A 23562-nucleotide genomic window follows, 5' to 3' on the forward strand; every position below is an offset into this window, starting at 1 on the left:
TCTGTTTAGAAGATGTTCCAGAGTGAATAAAAGTCAAAATCATTCAAAAAGAGTGAGAAAAGGGGCCAATGATGAAGCATGTCCTTGTTTTTCAGGTGGGCTGAGTCCAGAGAGCTCCCATATACCCTAGGAGAAGCATCTTAAATAGGCACACGTTGAGATTTATTAGTTATAGAATCACAGAATCCCAGACTGGTTTGTGTTGGAAAGGACCTTAAAGCTCATCCAGCTCCAATCCCTGCACGGGCAGGGACACCTTCCACTAGAGCAGCTTGCTCCAAGCCCCTGTGTCCAACCTGGCCTTGAACACTGCCAGGGATGGGGCAGCCACAGCTTCTCTGGGCACCCTGTGCCAGCGCCTCAGCACCCTCAAAGGGAAGAATTTCTTACTAATATCTATATAGATAGACTTGTATATTACTTATATTTTTATGTATATTGATATAAAATAACATCTAAATTTTCTATAATACACTTTTTATAGAAAGTATGTAAGTCATATATACATAACATATATATATAATATATAGACAAGTGAGGCTGAGATGAGTGCTAGAGAGGGATCCCACATTTGTTAAAGCTAAAAAGAAAAGAATGTAATACAATGAAAGGGAATACAGCACAACATACATGGAATGAAGCTCATCTGCCACAGACCCACATCTTCATGTGCACCCAGGGTGAAAGCACAGGCGGATGAACCCTGCCAGCCACAGGCAGGGCTCATCCTAGGCTCTGTGTGCCCACCCCATCTGCACAGCACCTCCTGGGGTGGGGGGGGGAACACTGTGAAGACAGGCTGGGAGGCAAAGGCTGGCTGCCAAGTTTACTGTTCTCTGAATAAGTGCTCTGAGATCAGCTCCGTGCGGGAAGGCTGCAGAAACCGTTGGGGGATTCAGCTGGAACTCTCTCGTAACTCTTACTTTGGAAAGAAAGCAGCCACAGCGACACAAAAGGCATGAGAGGGCAAGCAGGAAGCTAGCCGTGCTGGTGATCCCACCTGCCAAAAGCCGGCGCAGCGCAGCGCTGGTCCGTCCGCCTGGCTGGGGAGCCCGACGATCACATGCATCCCCGTCCTGCCTCCTCCCTCCGCAGCCCCGTCCCGCTGCGCTCCTCGCAACTCCTGCTAAACTATCCCAAAGCGGAGGCGCTTTTCACAGGCAGGATCCTGTAGCCCTCTGCGTCCCCTTCGGGGGGGGTTTGGTGCCGAGGCTGTTTTCTCCCTTTCCATATAAAGTTCTGGGGCTTGCAGAGATTGCTGCACAAGCAAAGGGTAATGATTGCCCTTAGCAAGAAAGGCTCATGCTCTTCTCAACTCTGCCTCGCTCTCTGCGCCTTTGGGGTGGCATTGCTGAGGGACGTGTCCCAGGCGGTACCCATGGACGATCAGGATTATTACCTGCAGGAGATTAGCAACAGGGATCACTATTATTCCTTTCCATATCCCGGTGAAGAGTTTTTCCCTTTCACGGAGCAGCCCGGAGAGGAAGAACCTATCCGTGCTGCAGATACAGAGGAGCACCCCCAGTTCAAACCCAGCAGGAAAGAGTTAAAAGCGAAGAAAAGCAACAAAAAAGGAAAAGCCATTCTTGAAACTCCACCAGGTAACTTTCCACCTCCTCCTCCAGAGCTTGGAGTCTGCTAATCTCATGCTGACTGTGACTTTTAGCATTAATGAATATCCAGTTAATAGCAGTCTTGGTAATAATAACAGTAACCATGGTCGTGGCAATGATGATGACAACACATTATCCCACAGAACAGAACTTTTATAGGCTTTTTAACCCTTTCTTCATCAAGTAAAGACATTTTAGAGTGGTGATTATTACTTATGCTGCGCTCTAGCTAGTATATGGATTTTAACTTCTTACTTACACTTGACAACTGGGTTGCTGTTAAAGCTGTTGTTCTATAAGCGAAGGAGGAGATGGATCCTGTAAAAGCTGATTGTATATGGTGCCACCTTACTTTGTTCTTTGGCTTTCTTTTTTTAATTTATGAGAGGTTCCTGAATTACTTTACTTGTAAACCTGTGAATTGCTTTCAGATTTCACTTTAAAGGCCTCCAGAGGGAGATCTGTAAACAAAGATCTTCCTGTAAAAGGCTAAGTCATAACAAGTTCAATTCAATTACTGACCTGCAAAAATAAAGAAATTAAACAGCAACAAAAATGACTTACACTAAAAAAGTCTACCGTTAATCCCATTCTCTATTTTCTCTGTTTGATGGGATGAAAATATGCAGCTATTAAAGTCTGCAGAAACTTGATCAGCTTTTACCATTCAGTTGTTCCTGGAAGAAGAGTAATTTCTTTCTGTGCTTCCCACACATATGGTTGGTGCTTTAACGGTTTGGGATACCAGTAGGTTTAGGAGTGAGTTTCACCCATGACCTTTTGACTTATAAATCCCTATAGCTACACTCTGCTTTACTTCAGAAGGAAACTTATAATGTCAACAGCTGGAGCATAAGGAGCAAAGTTTGCAATGCAGAGCCATTAATACATGGAGTACAGGAAAACAGCGGATCCAGGGTTGTAGAGTGGCTTTAGCTTTTGCCAGTTACATCTGGGAGATAGTAAACAAAATACTTTCCATTTAATATTAACGCTAACAAATTCATTACCTTTTGATAAGCAAATAGATGAGCTCTTGTAATAATAAATACTGATAAGAAAATACCATTTCTGAAGTATGGAAAACTGTGGGGCAGGCAGTTTGAATTGCCACTGAAAATACTGCCTGGACCATGACAAGGACTAGTTTATTGGCTTTATTATCTAACTATGTGCAACACATGGATTTTAAAGCTACCTACTTAGGTACCAGGCTTACTCTTCTTCAGTGTGGTGCAGACAATACAGATTTCCAGCCTGCAATGGGATGTTCTCCAGTTCAGCTCTGCTTTCACCTTCCCTGTTGGCATTTCCCTGATTTCCTCAACCCCATGGCTTCACATACTCCACCAAACATGACACCATTAAGGACAGCAACCAGTCTGCAAGAGCAGGGTTCATTTCTCTTTACAGATGGGCATCTTCCTTGTTCTCCACCCATGGCAATGAGCACCTTACAAGTGCAAAGAAGGCAGCAGCAGTACCAACAACCACCTCCATCATTGTGGAACACTCATCCCTTCCAAGCCTGATTTAGTTTATGCACTGCAGGTACAGCAGTACAAAATTCAAACTGTGTAACACTGATGACCTACTAGGGGAGCATACTGAGGTCTTGCATGTAGTCTGAATTTGGCCATGGTATCACATTTTTGTATATAGGAAAATACGGAATTAGAAAAAGAAAAATAGACCTCCTTAAGCCTTCTCTAGAAAACACTTCATTTTGTGCCAACCAATTGACATGTGAAGAATTCTTCTAATTTACTCGTTTTTACCTTTCACCCTACCTGGCTCTCTGAGTCCAGGGAATCATTTTATTTCTGCATTCCATCAGGTAAGGTCCTTCCTCAGCCTCCTCCTGTTCCACAGCATGGCCAAGCAGAAAGTCAAGGGGATCCTGGCAAGGGCTTGTGATGCACCACCAAAAGCACCTGGAAAGAGCTCAGTCCCTCCTGGCTGATGCTCTTTTGAACCAACTGAGCTACCAAGCTTTCACCAGCCATATGTAATAAGAGGTTTTAAAGCCTATGAGCTTATGAGCGCTGGAACAGGTTGCCCAAATAAGTGATAAATGCTCCATCCCTGGCATTGTTCAAGGCCAGGTTGGACAGAGTTTTGGGTTACATGGTCTGCTGTGAGGTGTCCCTGCCCATGGCAGGGGGTTGGAACTGGATGATCTTAAGGTCCTTTCCAACCCAGACTAGTCTGGGATTCTATGATTCTAATAAAAACAACAGCCAGAGGTATAACAAGCCACTAATTCCCTCCACCAAACTCACTTCTTGCTCCAGCACAGGAGGGCTTGACACCAGCTCAGCAATCTGCCTGTTAGACTTACTTCAATATGGGAAAATGCTGTATTTCGTTGGGAGCAGCTGAACTATTTTAACTGCAATAGCCATAATAAGCCCTCAGGCAAACACACAGCAAGAGGATGGTTACCATTTGTTAAAGATATAAGTGAAAACAGGAGGTTTTTAGCAGGAAGTGTCTGGCATTTTTAAATGCAGCGTTAAAAGGTCTAGCTATAATACTTGAAATGTTTCCTTTTAACTCTCCCAAATGCAGGTGAGGGTCAGGTCCTGCCAGAGCAGTGACCCCAATGCTTAATGCCATGTCACTGTGTCACCAGGAATTGGTTTGAAATGAAGATCTGATAATCCCAGGTGTCTAAATAATGATACATGACTATAATTTCTCACATCTGACCTGTTAAGAGGACAGCTAAAAGTAATAATAGCAGCTATCAAACAGATATCCATGACTAGTAACTCTAAATCTGGCTGTGTAAATATGGGTGTTGTGTGTATGTGTATACTTTAATGTGTTAATAAATATATCCAGAACTGGAATTAATGTATTAGACACGCAATAAATACAAAAATGTGGGGTTTGTGAGCTTCCCTGGCAGCCAGGGCATGAGGGATTAATTAGTTACAACAAACAATAGTCTGGCTGGGAGCTGGGATGAAGAAAGAGGAGAAACAAGAAATGTGTGATCTGCCCTTTGGCTGAGCAGCTGGTACTGATCAGCCCTAGCTTTGAATCAAAGTTGGAATCGAACATAGCAGTCTGAAGGACACGGCACAGAACAGATGACACCGACTCCATTTATTTAACCTTATTACTGAAGGTAGAGAGAACATATATATTTTATCTGTGAAAGATCAATGTAGAGAGAAGTCCTATTGATGATAGTGGGGTTGCAATGTGGGGGGGGGGTTCAAATAATTATTAGGATCAATATTTGCAAATACTTGATCCAGGTAACAGTTCAAAATATCAATCAGTTTCTTTGCCCTTTAAACAGCTTATAAATGAAGTGGTATCAGGTCATCCTTGGGTTGGATTGACAGGTTTCTGTATATACATATTTCCATTTTCTAATTCCATCCTTGTTTATGTAGGCTTCTATCCAAAGCCTATTCAAATCACTGGAAAGAGTCTTGTTAACATCAATATTTTTCTTTTATGAGGCCTTTTAATAGATTTAATATATGCCTTCTTGGTTATGAGCTGTGGGGCAGACCCATATAAATGGTTTGAGAGGTCTGCCTGCATACAGGCAAAAATCTGTCACTAGGAGGTTTATGGGGTTGAGATCCCTATGAACACTGCTCAGTGCTGCACGTTGCTGTGGGTTGTGACTGAAAGGTTCCCCCTTTTAATTTCTGTTGCACCTAAATCTACCACAGTTATATCTATAATTATTTTTATTTGATTTATAAAACTAATACTTTTTAGAGTAGTTCTTGTTCTGGCCATGCCTCCATTCTTAATGCCCTCAAAAAATAAAGGAGTAATGTTTATTTATATGGCAGCATGGGGTTTACTGCACATTTATTTTGTATTTCACAAATCTCACAGTATTTTATTTCTGTGTAATCTCTGCATAATGTGTGTTTGTATGTAGTTATCATGATTTCGTAGAATCAGAGAATCCCAGAGTGGTTTGTGTTGGAAGGGACCTTAAAGCTCACCCAGCTCCAACCCCTGCCACGGGCAGGGACACCTTCCACTAGAGCAGCTTGCTCCAAGCCCCTGTGTCCAACCTGGCCTTGAACACTGCCAGGGATGGGGCAGCCACAGCTTCTCTGGGCACCCTGTGCCAGCGCCTCAGCACCCTCACAGGGAAGAGCTTCTGCCTAAGAGCTCATCTCAGTCTCCCCTCTGGCAGGTTAAAGCCATTCCCCTTGGCCTGTCCCTACAGGCCCTTGTCCCAAGCCCCTCTCCAGGTTTCCTGCAGCCCCTTCAGGCACTGGAGCTGCTCTCAGGTCTCCCCTTCAGGAGCCTTCTCTTCTCCAGGCTGCCCCAGCCCAGCTCTCTCAGCCTGGCTCCAGAGCAGAGCTGCTCCAGCCCTCGCAGCAGCTCCGTGGCCTCTCTGGGCTTGCTCAAGCAGGTTCATTTGGACAAAAAGGACTTTGCCTTGTCTCATCTGTTGCTTTCCCCAGGCTTGATGAAACTCTTTAGATGCATCCCTGTTTGCTTGCTAAATATACTTTTTTTGTGTGTAATGTTGCCAGCTGCTCAACACTGTAATTCTGAGGGGTTTTGGTTAGTTGTTTTTTTAAATTTATGTAGTGTATAGGAATTTCTTGTCTGGCTCAGGATCTCGCTGGATTTGTATCTGAGGAGGAGTTAGTAAAGGAAGGCAAAAAGAGGATAAAATGACCAGTGCAAGCAACCATGAAATTATCTTGCAGAAAGGATTTGCATGGATAAAAATAGAACTGGTGGTGCATTAATCGAGGCACTTATCAAGAGATGAGATAATGAAGGCTTGGAGAGAGACATCGATGAGTGACTGAGGAGGAAAAGCTGAATCATAGAGAAAAAGGAAAAACTGGAAAGATTTGTCTGTAAAATGGTGATGAAGGCATGAAGAGGGTATGAAGTTGAAAGCATGGATGTTTGTGGTGTTGCTGGCATTTGAATGATGAATTTGTTCACTGCGATGAAGATATGAGTGATATATAAGACATTGAACAGATAGCTGAAAGTACTTAAGAAAAGGTCACCAAGACACACCAGGTTTCCAGATAGAACAGAAGGAAACACAGAAGGAAAAGGTAGCTTGTGAATCAGCAGCACTGCTTGCTAGAGTTGTGATTTTGGATGGGTTTAACTAGAGCAAAGATGGAAAAGGGAGCAAAGATGCAAAAATGGGAGAGTGAAAACACAGGCAGGCTGAAGGCTTACCTAGAGAGTCAGGAGGAAGCCTAGGAGCAAAGAGAGTCATCGAAGTCAATTTTGCAAAGACATTTGCAGTGCAGCGTGTTGAGCTTTGCTGGCACATTGAAGATATGGTAATGCCTCAGAGCTCTGGCTTGGAAGCAGCTATTAGACACAGGGTGCCTTCAAGTGAAACGCGAGGGCCACAAGCCAGATGGGGTAACTGGTATGGGTCTGTCAGGGAGCAGAGCCAGCAAAGGCTGTCAGCAATGTGTCAGGGAGCTTATGGGATGATATGAAGGGGAATGGGGCAGGAGCTGGAAGTACAAATGAGATTCAGGGGGGACAAGAAACAGGTTTTTGGGTTAGGGAGCTGAATCAGAGGGTAAAATGAAGGTTGGGGGATGACTGCTTACATAGGCTGTTATTTAATGAAAGCTACTTAGCGATAAATGACTTGTATAGGGACTAAGAAGAAATAAGCACAGAATTACCCATATGCTGGGTAATTACCAGCACTGCTGTTTTCTAGCCCATTTGTATCACTTCTGTTAAATCCTGTAGCTGGCTCCATTCCTGAGAAGCCGAGAGAAAGTGGAGCGCTCTTGTGACCTAGAATGTAGATTTCAATTATAAAGCTTTTGCTTATAATTCTTATGCCAGCAACTTCTCAGAATGAACTCATTGGCCCTAGGTGCATATCCCATGAATTTTAATGTGGCCTGTATCACATCCTAATTGCCAGATGTGACAAGCAAAGATGAAAACATGTGGCTTTTAATGAGTGTGCTTTCATCTACAAGCTTCTATTTTTCCCTCAGCACTTCTACAAATATGTAGAATAATAAAATGTAACATAGCCATTCCATTTAAGAGCCTGTACTTTAAAGAATGCCACAACGAAAGGAGACAAAGGATGAGCAAGAATGAACAATGAGCAATGCCCTCAACACTGGCCAAATCTTTTTGATTAGCATCTTTCCTTACTCATGATTTCAATGAATAATGTAACATGAGAAAAATAAATCAGAATAAACACATTTGATTATGCTAGAGAAAACTTTCCTACAGTAATTCTCCCATCAGCCTTCTCTGAATTCAAACGTAAGGTGAGAAAAATACCTCTTTAAAAAAGGGATGGTTTCACTGAATAGATTTTAATAGCATGAACTTGAGTCTAGACTTGTTCCTGAAATTCCAGCATATTGCGAGTCACTCATTATTTGAATTCATTCTTGGTTTTTAATGTTATTCTCTGTTCAGTGAGCTGGTTAGACAGGTCAATCAGACAGCTCACAATCAAATTTCACTTATTTCCTTTGGTTTTGGAATGAACACTTCTGTCAGCTGTGTGATCATAGAATCTGTCAAAAAGATGAAGTAGTGGAAGCGGAAGACATGGTGCAGAAGAAGTAATTTATTCCTTTTTCAATGTCTGAGCCTTTTGTTCCTGGGATTTTTGAGCCTTGCCCAATTCGTTGTGTTAAAAGCAGACTACCAACAGATTTGTTATCAGTGTACAGAGCTGAGATTTGGTTCTCATATTCACACATAATTGTTGCTTGTGCTTGTGTTGTTATGATAAAAAGGCTACATTAGACTTGATCTTTTTGTCAGGCCTATGGTGAGTATGTATCTTCTAATCCTGCATGTTTTATTAAGCAGAACTTTTTGAAATGAACATGTAAATACATGCCTTTAACACTAGGGGTTTGGGTACTCAAGGAAAATGGGAACAAGCAAAGCTCTGATGTAGTCCAAATTATTTGCCTTTTACAATCCAGTGATTACACATGAAAAACATTCAGTAGCCCTAACTCAGTTCAGATATTCACCAGAGAAAATAGGGGTTGCAGGAATAGTCACTCATATTGGAAACATACAATCACCTTTAATCTTTCTGTCCCAAGGATATACCTTAGTGGACACTTTGGTCCTATTTAATTCAGTAAGCCATTAATCAAAGAGATCATTTGAGTTTCCTTCATTTTTGCATGGGATTTCATTCAAGGATGGTCATGGCCATCATATCTGTGCAGTTACATCTCCAGTGTAGAAGTTACTTCTCAGTAACCTGCCTGAACACACTGTTCATGTGCAAACAAGAACAAAGGGCATGGACAGTGGAATAAAGGCATTTAGAGGAAACTGTGGCCAGCCCCAGATGGGTCTCTAACACTGCTGCTGTCTGATTATTTTCCTGTTGGGGACTTCTTTTCCTGAGCCACAGATGATGCTGATCACTGAGCACATCTGCCTCTTTCAGGGGCTAGCCTTGCTCCTCCAGAAGCCTTTCTCTGGCTATTTTGGTTGACTTCAAAAGGTGTTTGGTTGGGTTTTTACACATCTGATCAAGTAATGAAAACTACCACATTAAACTGTTAGCAAAATACACTGCAGTGTTAATTCATTATTTCTGATGCAAGCGCATTTCCAATTTCCTTGTAGCACAGCTAACATTTGTGAACATTTGTGATTCCATTCCCTTGCAGTTTTATCATCCCAGTGTGGGAAAGAACAGGGTGCTCTGGGTGTCTGCTGTGTGCTGGAAGGGATGGTACACCACCAAGAAGAGCAAGGAGGTTTATTTTTCATGCAATCACAGACAGTGCTATATCGATAGGTGTAAAAGGAAAACTGCTTCTCTTTTCTACCCATAGCTAAAAATGGCAACCTAAAAAAGGTGAGAGAAACAAGAGGGGGAATTAAGAGATGCCAGATGGTGACTCAGAGCCAGAGTGCCTATGAAGCCATCAGCGGAAGTATGTGGGGATCATTTAAAGCTTCTTTAGGGTACTTGGGTTTAGCTGTGAATCTCTCTCACCCTGTTTGAATTGAATTATGAAGGATAGTCTAGTGAATCTGTTGATAGATACCTAAGTGCCCTTTTGGACATAAAATACTTCTGGTAGGTAACGTATGGGCATTGGCGAGCAAGGATTTGTACCATTATTATAGGCTAAGTGGACACAAGGAAAGATAGGGTTTACCTTCCTTATTTCCACAGTGATCTGCATCATTTTTCTAAGCAAAAAGAGGCTTTAAAGTGACTTTCTGGTTCTGGAGGGGTGCTTAAAGGAGCTTTCTTATAGAGGGGAATCAGGCCAAATACACTGTAAAGTGTATTTTACAAGAATTTCTTAAAAATATTGCATGATATACTACTATATGTCAGAGCTGAGGAAACATATCTAAACTTGGATTAGGAAAAGTGAATGATTTCCTGTTCCAGCACATGAGTGAGCCCAAAACTGTGCTGCACGGTCTGTGTGGGACTGCATTACTCTGTGTCTGTTGGGATTTAGATAGGCAGTGCAGAAAATCACAAAAACTCTGGCAAGCTTCAGCAGACCATAATGACTTCCAGTAACTATTGCTCATGGATGAATTGAGTATCTTATTTAATAGTGGAAGCTCCCAGAATTAGGATTAATCCCCTGGTTGCTTGTGGTTATTTACAGTGTGGGAATCCTGTAAATGTACAGGTCTGCAAATAACAGTAAACCCAGTTCTGCTACTGCTTTCACACAAGCATTAGCAGGATAGTGTAGTTGCAAAAGTGCTGCTGCATCGAACAGTCCAAGCAAGGAATGTAATAGAAACATAACTCATGTACTGGGAGCTTGCATGTCTTCTTACTTCTGTCTGCTACTACATAATGCATTTACTCTGCAGTTTCTGGCTACATAAAACATATTACTCTCAAAATGAATAGTGAACCTCATTAATTGAGCACCTTTGTGGCTTTTGGTTTTTGGTTAATCACAGATTTATTTTGTGGTTTATCTTTTCCTTTGTTGTTTTTAATGAATTGCCTGACAGACTTCTTGTATAACTGTACGTCAGTCTTGAGCTGCTTGTGAATTATGTGAGGTATGTGCCTGGCAATAGTGTTGTTCTGTAATCAAAATGACTCCCAATGACCCAGTTCAACTAACAACACAAAGTAGATATTCATGAAGTCAATATTAAAGGATTAAGTGTATTTTTATAGTTATAAACTTCTAAAAAGATGAGAGTTTTGAAAGAGGTATGATTTTTGTGCTTAACAACAGATTGCAATCTAAGCTCCTATCCTTAGAAATACAGCCACAGGTAGTGATTGTTTTGGTGGTGGTGATGGAAACCAATTGATATTTCTCTATTTCATTCATTGAAAGCTAATACAAATACCAAAATGTACAAATACTCATCTTTGTCCTCCAGCCTCCATTCAGCTCCTTCTGATGTTCATGAGAAAAGAAGTATCTCCTGCAGCATGGGCTGATAGCACCCATGTACGTCAGTAGGTTGATGTTCAGCAACTTTCCCTATGAGATGTGTGTTCATGACAGCCATGTGGGTGCTTTAGCCATCTGGGGCGTCGTTTGAAATCAGATAAAGGGAAACATCCTGTTCCATTGCCTTGTCTGATGGCCATGTTCCTCCCAGAGCTTGTTATGTTGGTTAAGTTTACAGTGTACTGATCCATTCAGGACAGACAAATGCTTAGTTTTGAATCCTAGTACATGGCAGACAGATCTTCACCACCCAGGAGACACTACTAGGTACAGCATTCACCTGTTCTATAATGGGACTCAATTGGCTAAAGCACCAGAGACCTGTATTTAAGTTGTTCTTTCTTTTGGACCTCAGTATCTCATCCAGACAGCGGCTGACAGAGCTTCCTAAATCTAATTTGCTTACTTAGATCATGGAGCTTCAGTGCTTCCTGTAGATGATATCTTCCTCGCATTCTCATGCATCACGAATTTAGTAGTTTTCTTGTCATTTCCCTTCTTTTTGGCTCTACAAGATTGATCCTCCTGGCTGGGACCTAAAAGGAAACCTGAGGGGGAACCCCAAATGTTCCTGCTTGACTTCTGTTTTTCTTTGGCCTATGGAGGGGTTCAGGAGTTCTGCAGTCTCCGTTGTCCCTAGATTTGCCTTTTACCTGTTTCCTCATAAGAACTTTAGAAAGCAAAACAGTCTCCCATTTCAAGGGGAGTTATGTTTGACATAAGAGCACAGAGCAAGGCCAAGTATCTCCTTCCTCTAACACATCCAAGATTTACTGTAAACTGCCTGAGTGCATTAATCATCACGGTGTGCTGGGAGACAGTGTTGTTTGCAATGGGAGCAACTGAAAACCATCTTTCTCATTCTTTCCCAGAAATTAGAGTATTTTTATGTTCTCTTCTTCAGAAATAAATTGGTTTATGGTGACAGGTTTATGGCTCCCCTCTACTTTCAGGGTCCTCCTAAAACATCTGTCAAATGCAGGGAAAACTTCAAAGTATCTTAGAAGAGCTGATCTCAAATCTGGATGTAAGCACTCACCATTATAACCACCCTTATGCCGGATTTGCTTTCAATACACTCTATTTTCCCCCAGGATAATTTTCTATAGTGTAATGAGTTTGCCCCATACACATGACAGAGGATGTCAGAACATGGCACCAGATCTCAACCCTCCCAGTGATCTTTCACTGACTTAGAACAGAAACTTCCATTTCAGCCAAACAGCCTTTCTTATGTGTTTGCCTAAAAACAGAACCTAAAACTTCAGCTTATAACAACATGATTTTTCTCTTTCCCCCCTTAATTGCTTATATACTGAAAAGTTACAGAAAATATTCCAGAAACAGTTAGAATAACATTTGCCACCACAAGCTGGATGGCAAGTTCCCTGTCCCAAAGGATAGACCCAGTTTTATCCCACTGAGTATTTAAACTGCACTTTTTTTACTCACTTCAAATTCTGAGCAAAAATTCCATTGAAAACTCTGCCAAAAGTATGTCTGGGTTATAGATGGCTTGTATACATGGATGGAGGGAAGGCTGGAATTTCCCATGGTAAACCTGAACTCAGATTTGCTCCAAGATACAGGTGACCCAAGAGCATGGGGACATGCATGTCCACTAAGGTAAGGTGATAATTCTTATGTTGCTAGTGCATAGAGGGCTGAGGAGACAAGTAGCCAAGGCCAGTTGTAGCCAAAGTCCAGCACACACCCAAGCTAAGACAAAGAGAAAAATGTCTTACAGCTCTTTTGGCAGACACATTCTTCCTTCGGCTCTTCTGAATGCTTTAGGATCCCAGCAGAGGACTTCAGTCCAAAACTCTTGCAGGCTCCTCAGATGAGTGTCTCACATCTGGTCCAGCTCCTTTGCATCAGGTTTTTCATTAAGTACATGCAAGTGACAAAAAGAGGCCCCCAAAAAATCTTGTTTCCATCTTGTAGTGGAACAGATGATTGGTGAGTCATAAATAGAGGCAAGAAGCTATGAGTGCTCTTTCAAAGACCTTTGGAAATACTGACAAAATGAGCCCAGGTACTGCAGAGGACAAGAGATGGGTGGGATGCATGAGCTCAGAGAAGAAAATGGATAAATTCCTCAGCTGCCAAACTTGCAGCCCAGGAGGAATGAGGGTTGAGGTATCTGGCCACTGAAATCACAAGGTATAGCATCTGTTGTCTGCCTGGACAACTGAATTCTTTACCTTAAAAGAGAAGAAAATATGAAAGATAATATATTCTTGACCCATTTCCTCTGCAAGACTACTGCCTGTTGCTTAGGACCTGAAAACACTTCTACAACAAGGAGAGTGATGTCTGTCTGCAAGCAATAGCTCAAGTCCACAATGAACAAGAAGCAAAGCTCTCAACTTGCAGCTGAAAGTATTAGTGTTATTTTAAACTATCAAGCAAAAAGGGGTGGGGAGGTAAAGTTTTACAGGTCTGCTTTCTAAATAATCCAAATCATGATGAGGACTAGTAGCATGTGGAACACAAAATACTGCAGACACATCTGAATTGTTTGATATTAGTAATACACCAACACCAAATATGTACTTTGGGGGGCTTTGATGCTTGAATGCCAGTCAAATGGCAATTGTACATGAGGAGCCCTTACACAGAAAAGGAATAGAATGGGAAAGTTTTCAGATTATGATCAAAAAGTGCTGGTATGGAGTTAGGCAGCTAAAATACCACAGAGCTCTGAAAAAGAGGAGAGAAAATAGCACTACTGTTCTGCAAAACCACTCCATAATTCTGTTCATTAATTCTGAATCAGACTTTTTCCTCCCAATTAGCAAGTTAAAGATATTCTTTTTCAATCCTCAGGGTAGCTTATCTCCAAGCTTTCTCTAGTCCACAGCTTTTCAAGTGCAGTATACCTCTGCTTAGCAAATACTTCCAGCTCCTGTGGGTGGGAAGGAGGATGGACTCTCCAGGGCAGCAGTTGAGTTAATGATAAATCCCCAATTAATGACCTGCACTTTTCACACTAGCATATTCATGTTTTGCAGTGGAGGCATGGTGACAGCATGTATTGTTGCTAGCATGACTCCTTTCTCCAGGGAAAGGATGGCAAACCTCACTGGGCAAATAACAGAGACTAGGGTTTATTTGAGTGTTCTCCTGAGCAGTCCACAGGCTGGTAAATGCATTGCCTTCGCTTTGGATCTCTGGGCTTTCAGCCTTGATCAAGCAGACATGCAATATCAAACTCTCTGATAACTCACATTTCATATCGTTTGAAGTGCCTGACACACTTAGCATTGAATCAGTGAAGCCTCCTATGTGTTAAATGTTCAGCTTCTGATTATGAGCCTTTGCTGGACCAGGGCTGAATTGTTAAACAAAGCAGAAAGGATGTTTAGACAGACTGGATTTTGGGAATCTTTTGCGGGCTGCATAAAGCTGCAAGATCGTAGGAAGCTGGAATAGGGCGGAAGGACCTCTGAACACTCACTCATTTGAGTTGGAGAGGTGCCCACCCTGCGAGATATTTGTCTGAACCTTGCTTGAACTATTTCAGTTCTGTAGCATGGAGCCGGAGCTTCATAACAGCTTCCCTGCTGAACCTCCAGTTCTTCCTTCTGATCAGCTCAGAAATAGCAAGAGCCATGTCTTTCTCATGGTATTTTTAGCACATTTCCTGCAGGCAGGAAGCTCGAGGCTTGTGACAATGGTGAATGCTCAAAATTAAAAAGATATTAAGAATAAAGCTCCTAAACCCACAGAATCCTGGTGCTCGCTTGGGCTTCAGGCATTTTTCATTTAATCTTATTCTTTAGCTCCCTAAATAGGCTCTTCCCTGAGTGGTTTGAGGGCAGGTAGAGAGGGGGAAGTGAAAAGGAGGGACTATGGTGTGTGCAAAGCGCCATCTTCACAATGGACAAGCAAAAGCTAAAACATTGTTTAGCAGCTGAAATCCTTGAGGAAGATGAGCAAAAGCTCATGGGAAGCACAGCAGGTGAAATGTGGGAAAGGGAGAGCCTGACAGCAGAGTGCGTGTGTTTTATGAGTTCCTTCAAAAACATGGATAATTCATTGCTTTTGCAAACTGGGCTCTGTCCTTAGATTTCTTCATCAATGGTGCGTTTTCCAATGGGATTCCTGTGCTGCCCTGGGGTTCGTGTCTCCACTGTGAGCCCAAATGGCAGTCACAGCCCTGTTCCCAGGCAAAGCATGCCTTCTGCATCCCTCCTTCCATCCCGGCAATTCCACTCTTGCTCTTTATGCTGTCTTTATGTTTATAGGTTTTCAATCCAGGCCTGGATTTGATTTTCTCAAATCTTAGAGATTTAATTGTTCTGTGAAGTTTTACTTCCTGATGCTTCAAACTGTTAAATACTCTGCTTTCAGGGTGCTTCTCAAGGGTACAACTGTTGGACATAGGGTGCATTAAAGGAAAGAAGAAAGCTCTGTTATGTGAATTCCCAAATCTTTTGCTTTTCAGCACTTCTGGGTATATCTGAAGAACCTCTGGTTGTTTTCTGTGTGCATTTGGCCAATTTTTGATCCCTTCACTGAAAGAGTTTTCCACTCGTTTGGGCTTTAAATGTATTAGCCACTTCTGACTCTTTAGTACTGTCTTAGAGCTAGACTTGGATCAACCATGCATTTAAGAATAAGAAAGTCCAGTGCAAAGCAAACAAGCCAACTAAACTTCCTTTTAATGTGCTCTAGGAAATACAACCTGATTTCCTTTTCAGGGATGGGAAGTTTGACTTCAGGTTAATTGTAACCACGCAACTTCCGTTTGAAATCGTTGAGCAATAGCTCCAGGCACTACGGTGGCTTCTATGCTTTATGAGAAGTGTTTGGTTTTATTCATTCCTCTTATTGTTTCATGTGAAATAATAACAATAGATGTGATGTTAGAAAAAAGGTATACATGTCTGAACTTGCTGCTGGAGCAGACACCCCAGGTCTGCATAAAACAGAGACTTGCGCTTTATAAAAGGTTTTAAAACCAAGCTGGATAGATTTTAGGTATTTCCTGTCACAGGCTCTCTATATAGGTCGAGTATTTAGCCCAGATGTGCAACCTGGACAAGGACTAGGCAGCAACTAAGGCCAGCCTGTGCAGTGTGACGGCTCACAGATAAACTCTGAAGCTCGAACAACCATTTCCACCTCCAGTGATGCTTCCTTGCAGAAGAATTACTGCTTCTAGAGGAGGAAAGATATTAATTGCAAGGGGTAGAAATACAATTAGGTGCTGGGGTATGATGGAAACCTCTGCTGAAGTGGTCAGGCCATCTTTGAGGGTCTTCTTGATTGTGCATGGAGGCGTGTTTGCAGCTATGTGTGTTTCTACATGCAGAAGAGGCAAAGTTTAATGTCACTTCTGGTCAGCAGCATATTCTTTGGGAAGATTTAAAATTGACTATTTTTCCACAGAGCAGCAGGGGAGGAATGACTTTCAGAAAGATGATCCTGTTAACCAGGTCTCACTGCAGAATATGCTGTGAATAGAATATACAGGAGAAGAGAAGACTTCTACGTTCTGTTGGTAAATGGGTATTTTTAGTTTTAATCATGAAAAAATGAAAGATGACATTCCAGCTCACAGCTAAGATGACTAATGACTGTCTGCTGCTCATACTACTTCATCACACTGGCTCTCAAGTTTGCTGGCGCACATCAAGAGCTCAGTCAGAAAGCTAAACGGGTAGAAAACAGCCTACTGTGAAATACAGAACTGAATAGAAAAGTGGTTCTATCTTCATCTCTGATTTATTTGTGTTAGACTTTGGACTGCTTCATCAAAGGAAGCTAATACAGCTGTTTCAGTATCATTTTCAGCGCATTTTCTGCCTTATAAAAAAGTGAAAGAAACATAGTTCAGACTATGCTTAACTTGATTAAAAGTTAAGTAATGTTAAGTACTACTGACCTGGAAGTGACTACATTTCTCAAGTGTAAATTTAGTACTTAGGAGTAGAGGTAACTATAGTAATGGCAAGAAAATTTAATGGCTTGTCACTACTAATGAGAACTCCTTTACAATCTCTCAAGTTTTTCTTGCTCTATGTGTGTGGGCTTCGTGTGTGTGCTTAGGAGAGTGAAAACTGGGTCATTTCATAATAGTGCCATCCATCTCAGTGAAATCAGGTGTTTTTAGAGAGCTGCTGAAGTTGTTCATGCGTATTTCACCACTGAGTCTGATATAACCTCACGTGTGCAATTCTGATCCTCCTGATGGAGCATATACAGCCCCTTTCCTGTCTTCCCACTTGGATACTTCCTTGTGCCACCTGGGATCCCTATTTTGCTCCAAAAATATGTCTCTACTCCAAAATCCTTAAAACTGGCAAAATTCTTGGTAGATGTGTATTTCCAAGGCCCAGAGTTATGGACTTTTTCCAGGTTATTTATGTGTAAGGAATTTCATGACTCTGCTGTCACTCTGTACAACTGCAAAGTGAATGTGCTATACCTCACTATGGATACATTTACTTCTGTATAAAGTTACTACTATAGCTTTCATAGAGAGGGAGGAAAATAATTGCACCATGAGCCAATTTTATACTCATATAACGGGTTTTATGCAGTTTTACTATTCTTAGTAAAATACACTCAAATGGGGCTGTTAATGTGGTTAAACTTTAGCATTTTTAAGATATCCCCTTTATTGAGAGAGGGAGGGATGTACCTTAAGAAAGTAGCTATTTTCTGTCTTGATTTTGTACTTGTTAATAGTATTCTAAGTTTCAGTGCTCATTTCTAATGGCCACATTTAATTTTCTCATTGTAGAATCTTTGGTCTTGCAGAATATTGCAGTGATTTGATGTTTTAAGCTATTTCTGGCATGAAGACATTGGACAGATATACGTTTCTAATGGTAATTTTAGTCCTATACCCAGCCATTGTGTAAGTGGTCTGTCTCAAGGTTTTTCTCCATTGTTTGGCTGAATCCACTTGTTTGGCTGTGGGAATAAAAAGGATGGTTCTCATTTTTGATGGTTGTACTCAGTTTTGTGGCTTTAGCTGGAATTACAGAAAGCCTTCATCCTGTGCTTCAGAAAAACATCAGAGGAGACGTGTTAAAATTAATGGCACAGAATTCAGCCTTAGTCAAAACTCAATAAAAAGTATCATATCGATATGATATTTTTCAGGCTGAGGTTTTTTTGTCCATTAAAGGTAATAATATGTCTCTTTCAGAATGACTACACATACTCCTTTGTAGAGAAAGCGGAGGACTTGTCAGGTTTGGATACAGATCAGAGGGTACCTTGTATCACGAGCATCTGGAAACCTTTCCTGGAGCTATGCCTACAGTGAATTCAGACTGCACTGAATGCAGCTTGTCCTCACATTCTTTCTTCTGTTAATGGCCTGGGAACCATGGCCAGGTTTGCAATATTATTCCCATCCTCATTCTTTCCCGTATCAGGTCAGCAAGGTGATGTTCCCATGGGCAGCAAGACAGGAAAACTGGGTTGCTTGCATGCACCTCCCTTTCCTCTGCCTTTCTCTTCTCATAAAAAGGCATGGGAAAAGAGAAATTAAAGCAGTTTAAGGCATACAAGAGCTATGGACAGTGTTTCCACACCTATTGACCTGGGTTCAGCTGTAACATCCCTCTACCTGGAGGAGGCTGATGCCTGAGGCATGTATGGTTGTGGTTGCTTCTTCCTCCTGAGCAGGACCACAGGCAGCAAGAAACAGAGTCAGGAGTTAAAATGGGAGATGCTTCTTGTGCCCAAGGATGCTGACTTTGTCCATGTGGGATTAGGCTCCTGCATCGTCCACATCATAAATCAGATTGTCTCCTAAGCAGGCAACACAATGGCAGCAGTGGGCAGCTCAGGGAATGTGTATGGTATCTGGAGTCTGGATGAGCCTCATGAGTCTGAAAGGTTGGCCAGCAAACTCACAAAGAGCAGGCTTTCTGGAGCTTCCTGCTTCCAGCTGTGCCAGGAATAATAGAAGCTCTCCCTGCTAAGTGTGCTGTTTTGCTGTATCTAGAACCAGCCGCAACCCGGATTTGTGAGGGAGCAAAAATGTGAATAATAATGCAATAAAAAGTGCACTTTGTGAATCTCAGAAATGCTCGGTTTCATGTCAGACCTGACCTAAAGGATCAAGATAATTCTTAATTTATTCTTTATTTGCCTTTAATCCTTGCATTTTCCCTCAAACTTGGAAGGAGGAGCATAGACACTTTTACCCTTGCGTGGAGTCTGTACCCTGCAACTTTTCAAGTGATGGTTGTGCCCAGTCCTTCTCTCTGGTGCACTGTGTTTAGGTGGCATATAGACAGCATGGAAGTGTTTGGTGTCTGCACCATGGGAGAGCGCCTTCCCTGTCCTGGACTGGCCTTTTGCCATCAGGCAGGAGCTGTTTGCAACTTCTCTGTAACTCCCTCCATTCCTAAAGATCTGGTTCAGTTTTTGAAGCATGGGTAGTACTCAAGACAAGAAAGACCATGGCAGCAAATCTTCTGGTGAGAGCCTTAGCAGGGAAAGGAGTGTGTATACCTGGAAGACAAAGCAGTGCCTGGTGAGCAAGATAGGATTAAAAAGTATATCCTCACAGGCTAACAGGATATCAAAGCACAGCCCCTTGGCCCAGAAACAGCCCCGGAAAAGATGGATGCAAATAAGAGGCATATCTGATCATCAAACACAGCTCTGGATATCAAATGGGTAACATTCATGGGACTCTCACTTAGGCTTTTTCCTCACCTAGAGCCAATGAAAATGTGCCTGCTGACTCAAAGGAGCTTTGGGTCAGACCTCTGACAGAGCTGGGTTTTGTGGCTTCTAACCAAAAGTGTTTGTGGGTTTTGTTGGGGCTTTTTTCTTCAAATCTTCAACAGCAACCATAGGATAAACATATATTGTAATAAAATATTACTATAATAGAATAGTAATAATAATACTAAGATAATAGAATAGGAATAATAATATTAATATAATAGAATATTACTAATAATAGAAAAAGCTTATGTTGCAGTGTTGTGATAAATACTGCCCTTCCTTCTGAGTGAAGTCCCCGACGTCTTAAACCCCTTGCAGTATTTGCTACTTGTCCTAGAAAAATATACAGCTTTGATGCAGCATTAGAGAACAATTAATGTTGACTTAGGAGACAAAATTTTGGCATCTGTTTAATCTTTTATTTCATCTTTGATCTGAGAATATAATTCAGTATTTTGACTTCTATATAGGGGATTTGTTGTAAGTGCACATTGCTTGCTCTGTTCTTTTAGTGCCCTGGGAATGAGTTTGTAAGAAAAAGCAAATAAAAGCAAACTGTGTGTGCTTGAAGAACCTTCATCTGCCTCTACTGCTTCAGTTAATCTGGGGTGCATGGGGACTGGTGGCCTGAACTCAGGCCAGAAATGAAACCAGTATGTATTGATAGCAACACATCAGACATGAACAAAGTCAGAATACTGCTCAGACTGAAATCCATAGAGCTGTTTCCAGGGAAAAGCTGAGCCATACCACGTATGGAGTGTGACTCATGAACATCTGTGGAAATCTCACCCTTCCACAATTGCATTGTCAAAACAGCAAGTTTTAGCTAGACCGTGTTCCCCCCACAAATGTCCTAATACTGTAAATATAACAAACTATTTAGAAAATGGAGAACCTTGTTCTGTTTAATTCAGCCCCCACAAAGACTGTCACAGAACAGCAATGCAAAGGTGTTTTCAGCAAGCAGCATGTCAGCAGAAATATGCTTTTACTGTTATTTCGCCTTTCAGGTGCATTACAATATTAAAATATTTTGCATACCTGTGACCTAAGTATTACGTAAGACAAAGCAATTGGACTGATGGAGTTTCCTTTAAAAGTTTTGTTGTTGAAAAATGAATTATCAGCCACACTTTTCATAGGAAAAGCTCTAAAAATACATTTTAGGGGAGGATTTATTATATTGACCTCATTAAGAATTTTTGTCCAAGACTATAAATGTCAAAGAATACTATGAATAGTATAAAAAGCGTTAAAATCTTCATCCACCAGAGTATACGCTTAATCGTGTATAACTTAACTTGCCTATATCAGTAGCTTCACAGATTTGCATCTTCATCGTTAGCTATACATTTGTGTTGCTTAAACAAGAGCTAAATTCTGCATCTACCCTGGGGTAACCCAGAAAAAGAAACAGGGAATCAAAAGCTAAAACTAAATCTGTCTTATTACATGGGATTTTGCCAGGGGAGATATCTGACCATATTTTGTGCTGGCAGGATATGTGTTGAGTCCCCAAAGAATAAGGTCTCCAATGAAGGGACAAGTTTATAGCCAAGCCTCATGAGCAAATGGGTTTAAAGAAAAGAAACTGGTATTAATTACAGTGATAGGTTGTTACTAGAAATAGAAGTAGCTCCTAGAGGACACCATTCTGGCACCTGCTTCCCTTCCCAAGTGACAGATCACCTCTGTTGCTGTAGATGCCTGTTAGCTACCATCATCCACTGACTTGGCCAAGCTCCAGTCACGCTAAGGCCAAGATGTGCAACGTGGTTTTGACTCCCTAAACCGACCAGTGAGACATCCCTGCACATGGCAGGGGAGCTGGAACTGGATGATCTTAAGGTCCTTTCCAACCCAAACCATTCTATGATTCTATGACAATTTTTAATGAGACTTCATCGCCTGTTGCTGCTGAACGCAGTGATAACTTGAGATATGTTGTGTTACTGAAAATCATACTGGTAGTGTATAGTTTGATGGAAATGCGTTAGTTAAATTAGTTACACTGGAAGAGTGATAAGGTCTTCATATTTGTCACAGTGATGTTCTGTTAACTTTGGTGGTGCAAGCTCAAGCCCCAAATGCAAGGCTACAGATACCAACAGCAACAACAAAAAATCCTGGAACTAAGACCATTCTTTGCATAGAGAAAATTCTGTGTTACCTCACTGTCAGCTCTGCCTTGACCTCCTCTTGTCTTCTCTGAACTTCTGTATCCCTGCAGTGTAACATCCTTCCTCCCCAAAGAAATATTTTGAAGTGCAAGGGGATTCTTCTGTATTTAAAAATGACAAAGCTCTTGGAGCTAAAGCACATTTAGAATCATCAAAAATGAATAGTCAGGGTACATTCTGCCCACAAATATCAAGGAGACTGTTAGACTACACAAGGCTGATATTTCTCCGTTTCTAGATTTGAGTATCACTGTGCATGAGACAAGCACAGACTTGCAGGAATTGAGGAGGATTGTGAGTATGGCTCTTCAAAATATAACTGAAGAGGAAACATGATGCTTCTTTTCTTCTTTCCGTTTGAGAAACTAACCATATTCCTAAATTGATGACAAATATTCTTTATTATTTAAAATCATTTGTCTGCTGTGCCTCCAAAAGAACAGTACAGACTGATTTCCTAAATGCATACTTATTAGATACAAGAACTATAAAGACAATCTGTACTTATCTGACAATCTTTACTTAGACCAGATGAAAATAAAATAATTAATAATTAATAAAGATGAACAGAAGTGTTTTCCTTGCCCTGCTCATACATTTGTCTTCTACCTAGAGAATTAGTATGTTTCTAAGAATGCCTGCTGATACAGCTTTATCATAAAGAACAGCTACAGAGCAGCTGTAATTACACCACAGGTGTAAGGACCACCAAGCTGGCTCTGCAGAAGGTGGGCTTTTTGACCACCATCTTCAGTGGAAGATGCTGCATCAGTAGGACACAGCCATTCTGAGGCTGAAACTGCTCCCACACCTGGGCTAATACCCTTGTACAGAGCCATGCTGAGACTGCAATTTGAGTTGATGCTGGCTTGAGAAGGGATAGCTTTAGATAGTGCTCTTAGTACAGCAAAACCTAAATTATAACCGGTAAATTCAGATTTCAGAGGTAAGATTGTGACTGAAGTAATCTCAAATGTTTGCTCTTCCTGACTTCAAGGGAGAGGTGATTGCTAACAGTGTTGATGTGTCAGAAATGCTTTGCTGTCCTTAGCTCGGATGCAATCACCAGTCTGGCTAATAGATGCATAATTGAAAATAATGGGCACTGAGATACAGCTATTTAACATAGCTAATAGGAAAGCAATTTTGAAATGGAAACCTCACAGTAACACTCTTCAAGATACAAATGTCATTAAGTCTAAATACAAGCTCTGTGTCTTTTTAGGTCTTGGAATGGATTAACTAATTTGAACCAGACATCTTATTAATGGCATGTGAATACCTATTTGTGGTTGCAAATCACATATGAAATCATGTTTGGATATGGGCCAGGATAAGAGAAATGTCCATACCTCAGGCTCTTCCCTGCATTTGCAAGCTTAATGCTTGCTTTTCAGTTGCTCTAAAACATGAATGCATTAGATGCACTATGTTAGTAAGTTTTTATGTACCTAGGATGTGGTTTGAAATGTCTTTGAAAGCCGTACTTGAATTTCCTATATTTTATAATGATTGTGTTGTCAACCAGTTAAAAAAAATAACCAAATAACTTGATCATTTCCAGTTGTATCTATGAGGCATGAACTGCCCTGATTATTTATG

At 41.3% G+C, this 23562-nt stretch overlaps 1 protein-coding gene across 1 annotated transcript in view; it reads left to right on the top strand.

Moving 5' to 3' along the window:
- Positions 1-1112: 1112 nt before the first annotated feature.
- The window catches only part of CPXM2 (carboxypeptidase X, M14 family member 2), a 77613-nt gene continuing 55163 nt past the window's right edge, over positions 1113-23562 (top strand). The window contains exon 1 of the mRNA XM_057417345.1: positions 1113-1604. Within this exon, the coding sequence (XP_057273328.1) occupies positions 1277-1604 (328 nt within the window). The 5' untranslated portion in view covers positions 1113-1276. The remainder of the gene's footprint in view (positions 1605-23562) is intronic.

This window comes from Pezoporus wallicus, unplaced genomic scaffold, assembly GCF_028554395.1.
Source record: "Pezoporus wallicus isolate ANWC-B61680 ecotype Strahan unplaced genomic scaffold, APGP_CSIRO_Pwel_v1 contig_8188, whole genome shotgun sequence".
NCBI lineage: Eukaryota > Metazoa > Chordata > Aves > Psittaciformes > Psittacidae > Pezoporus > Pezoporus wallicus.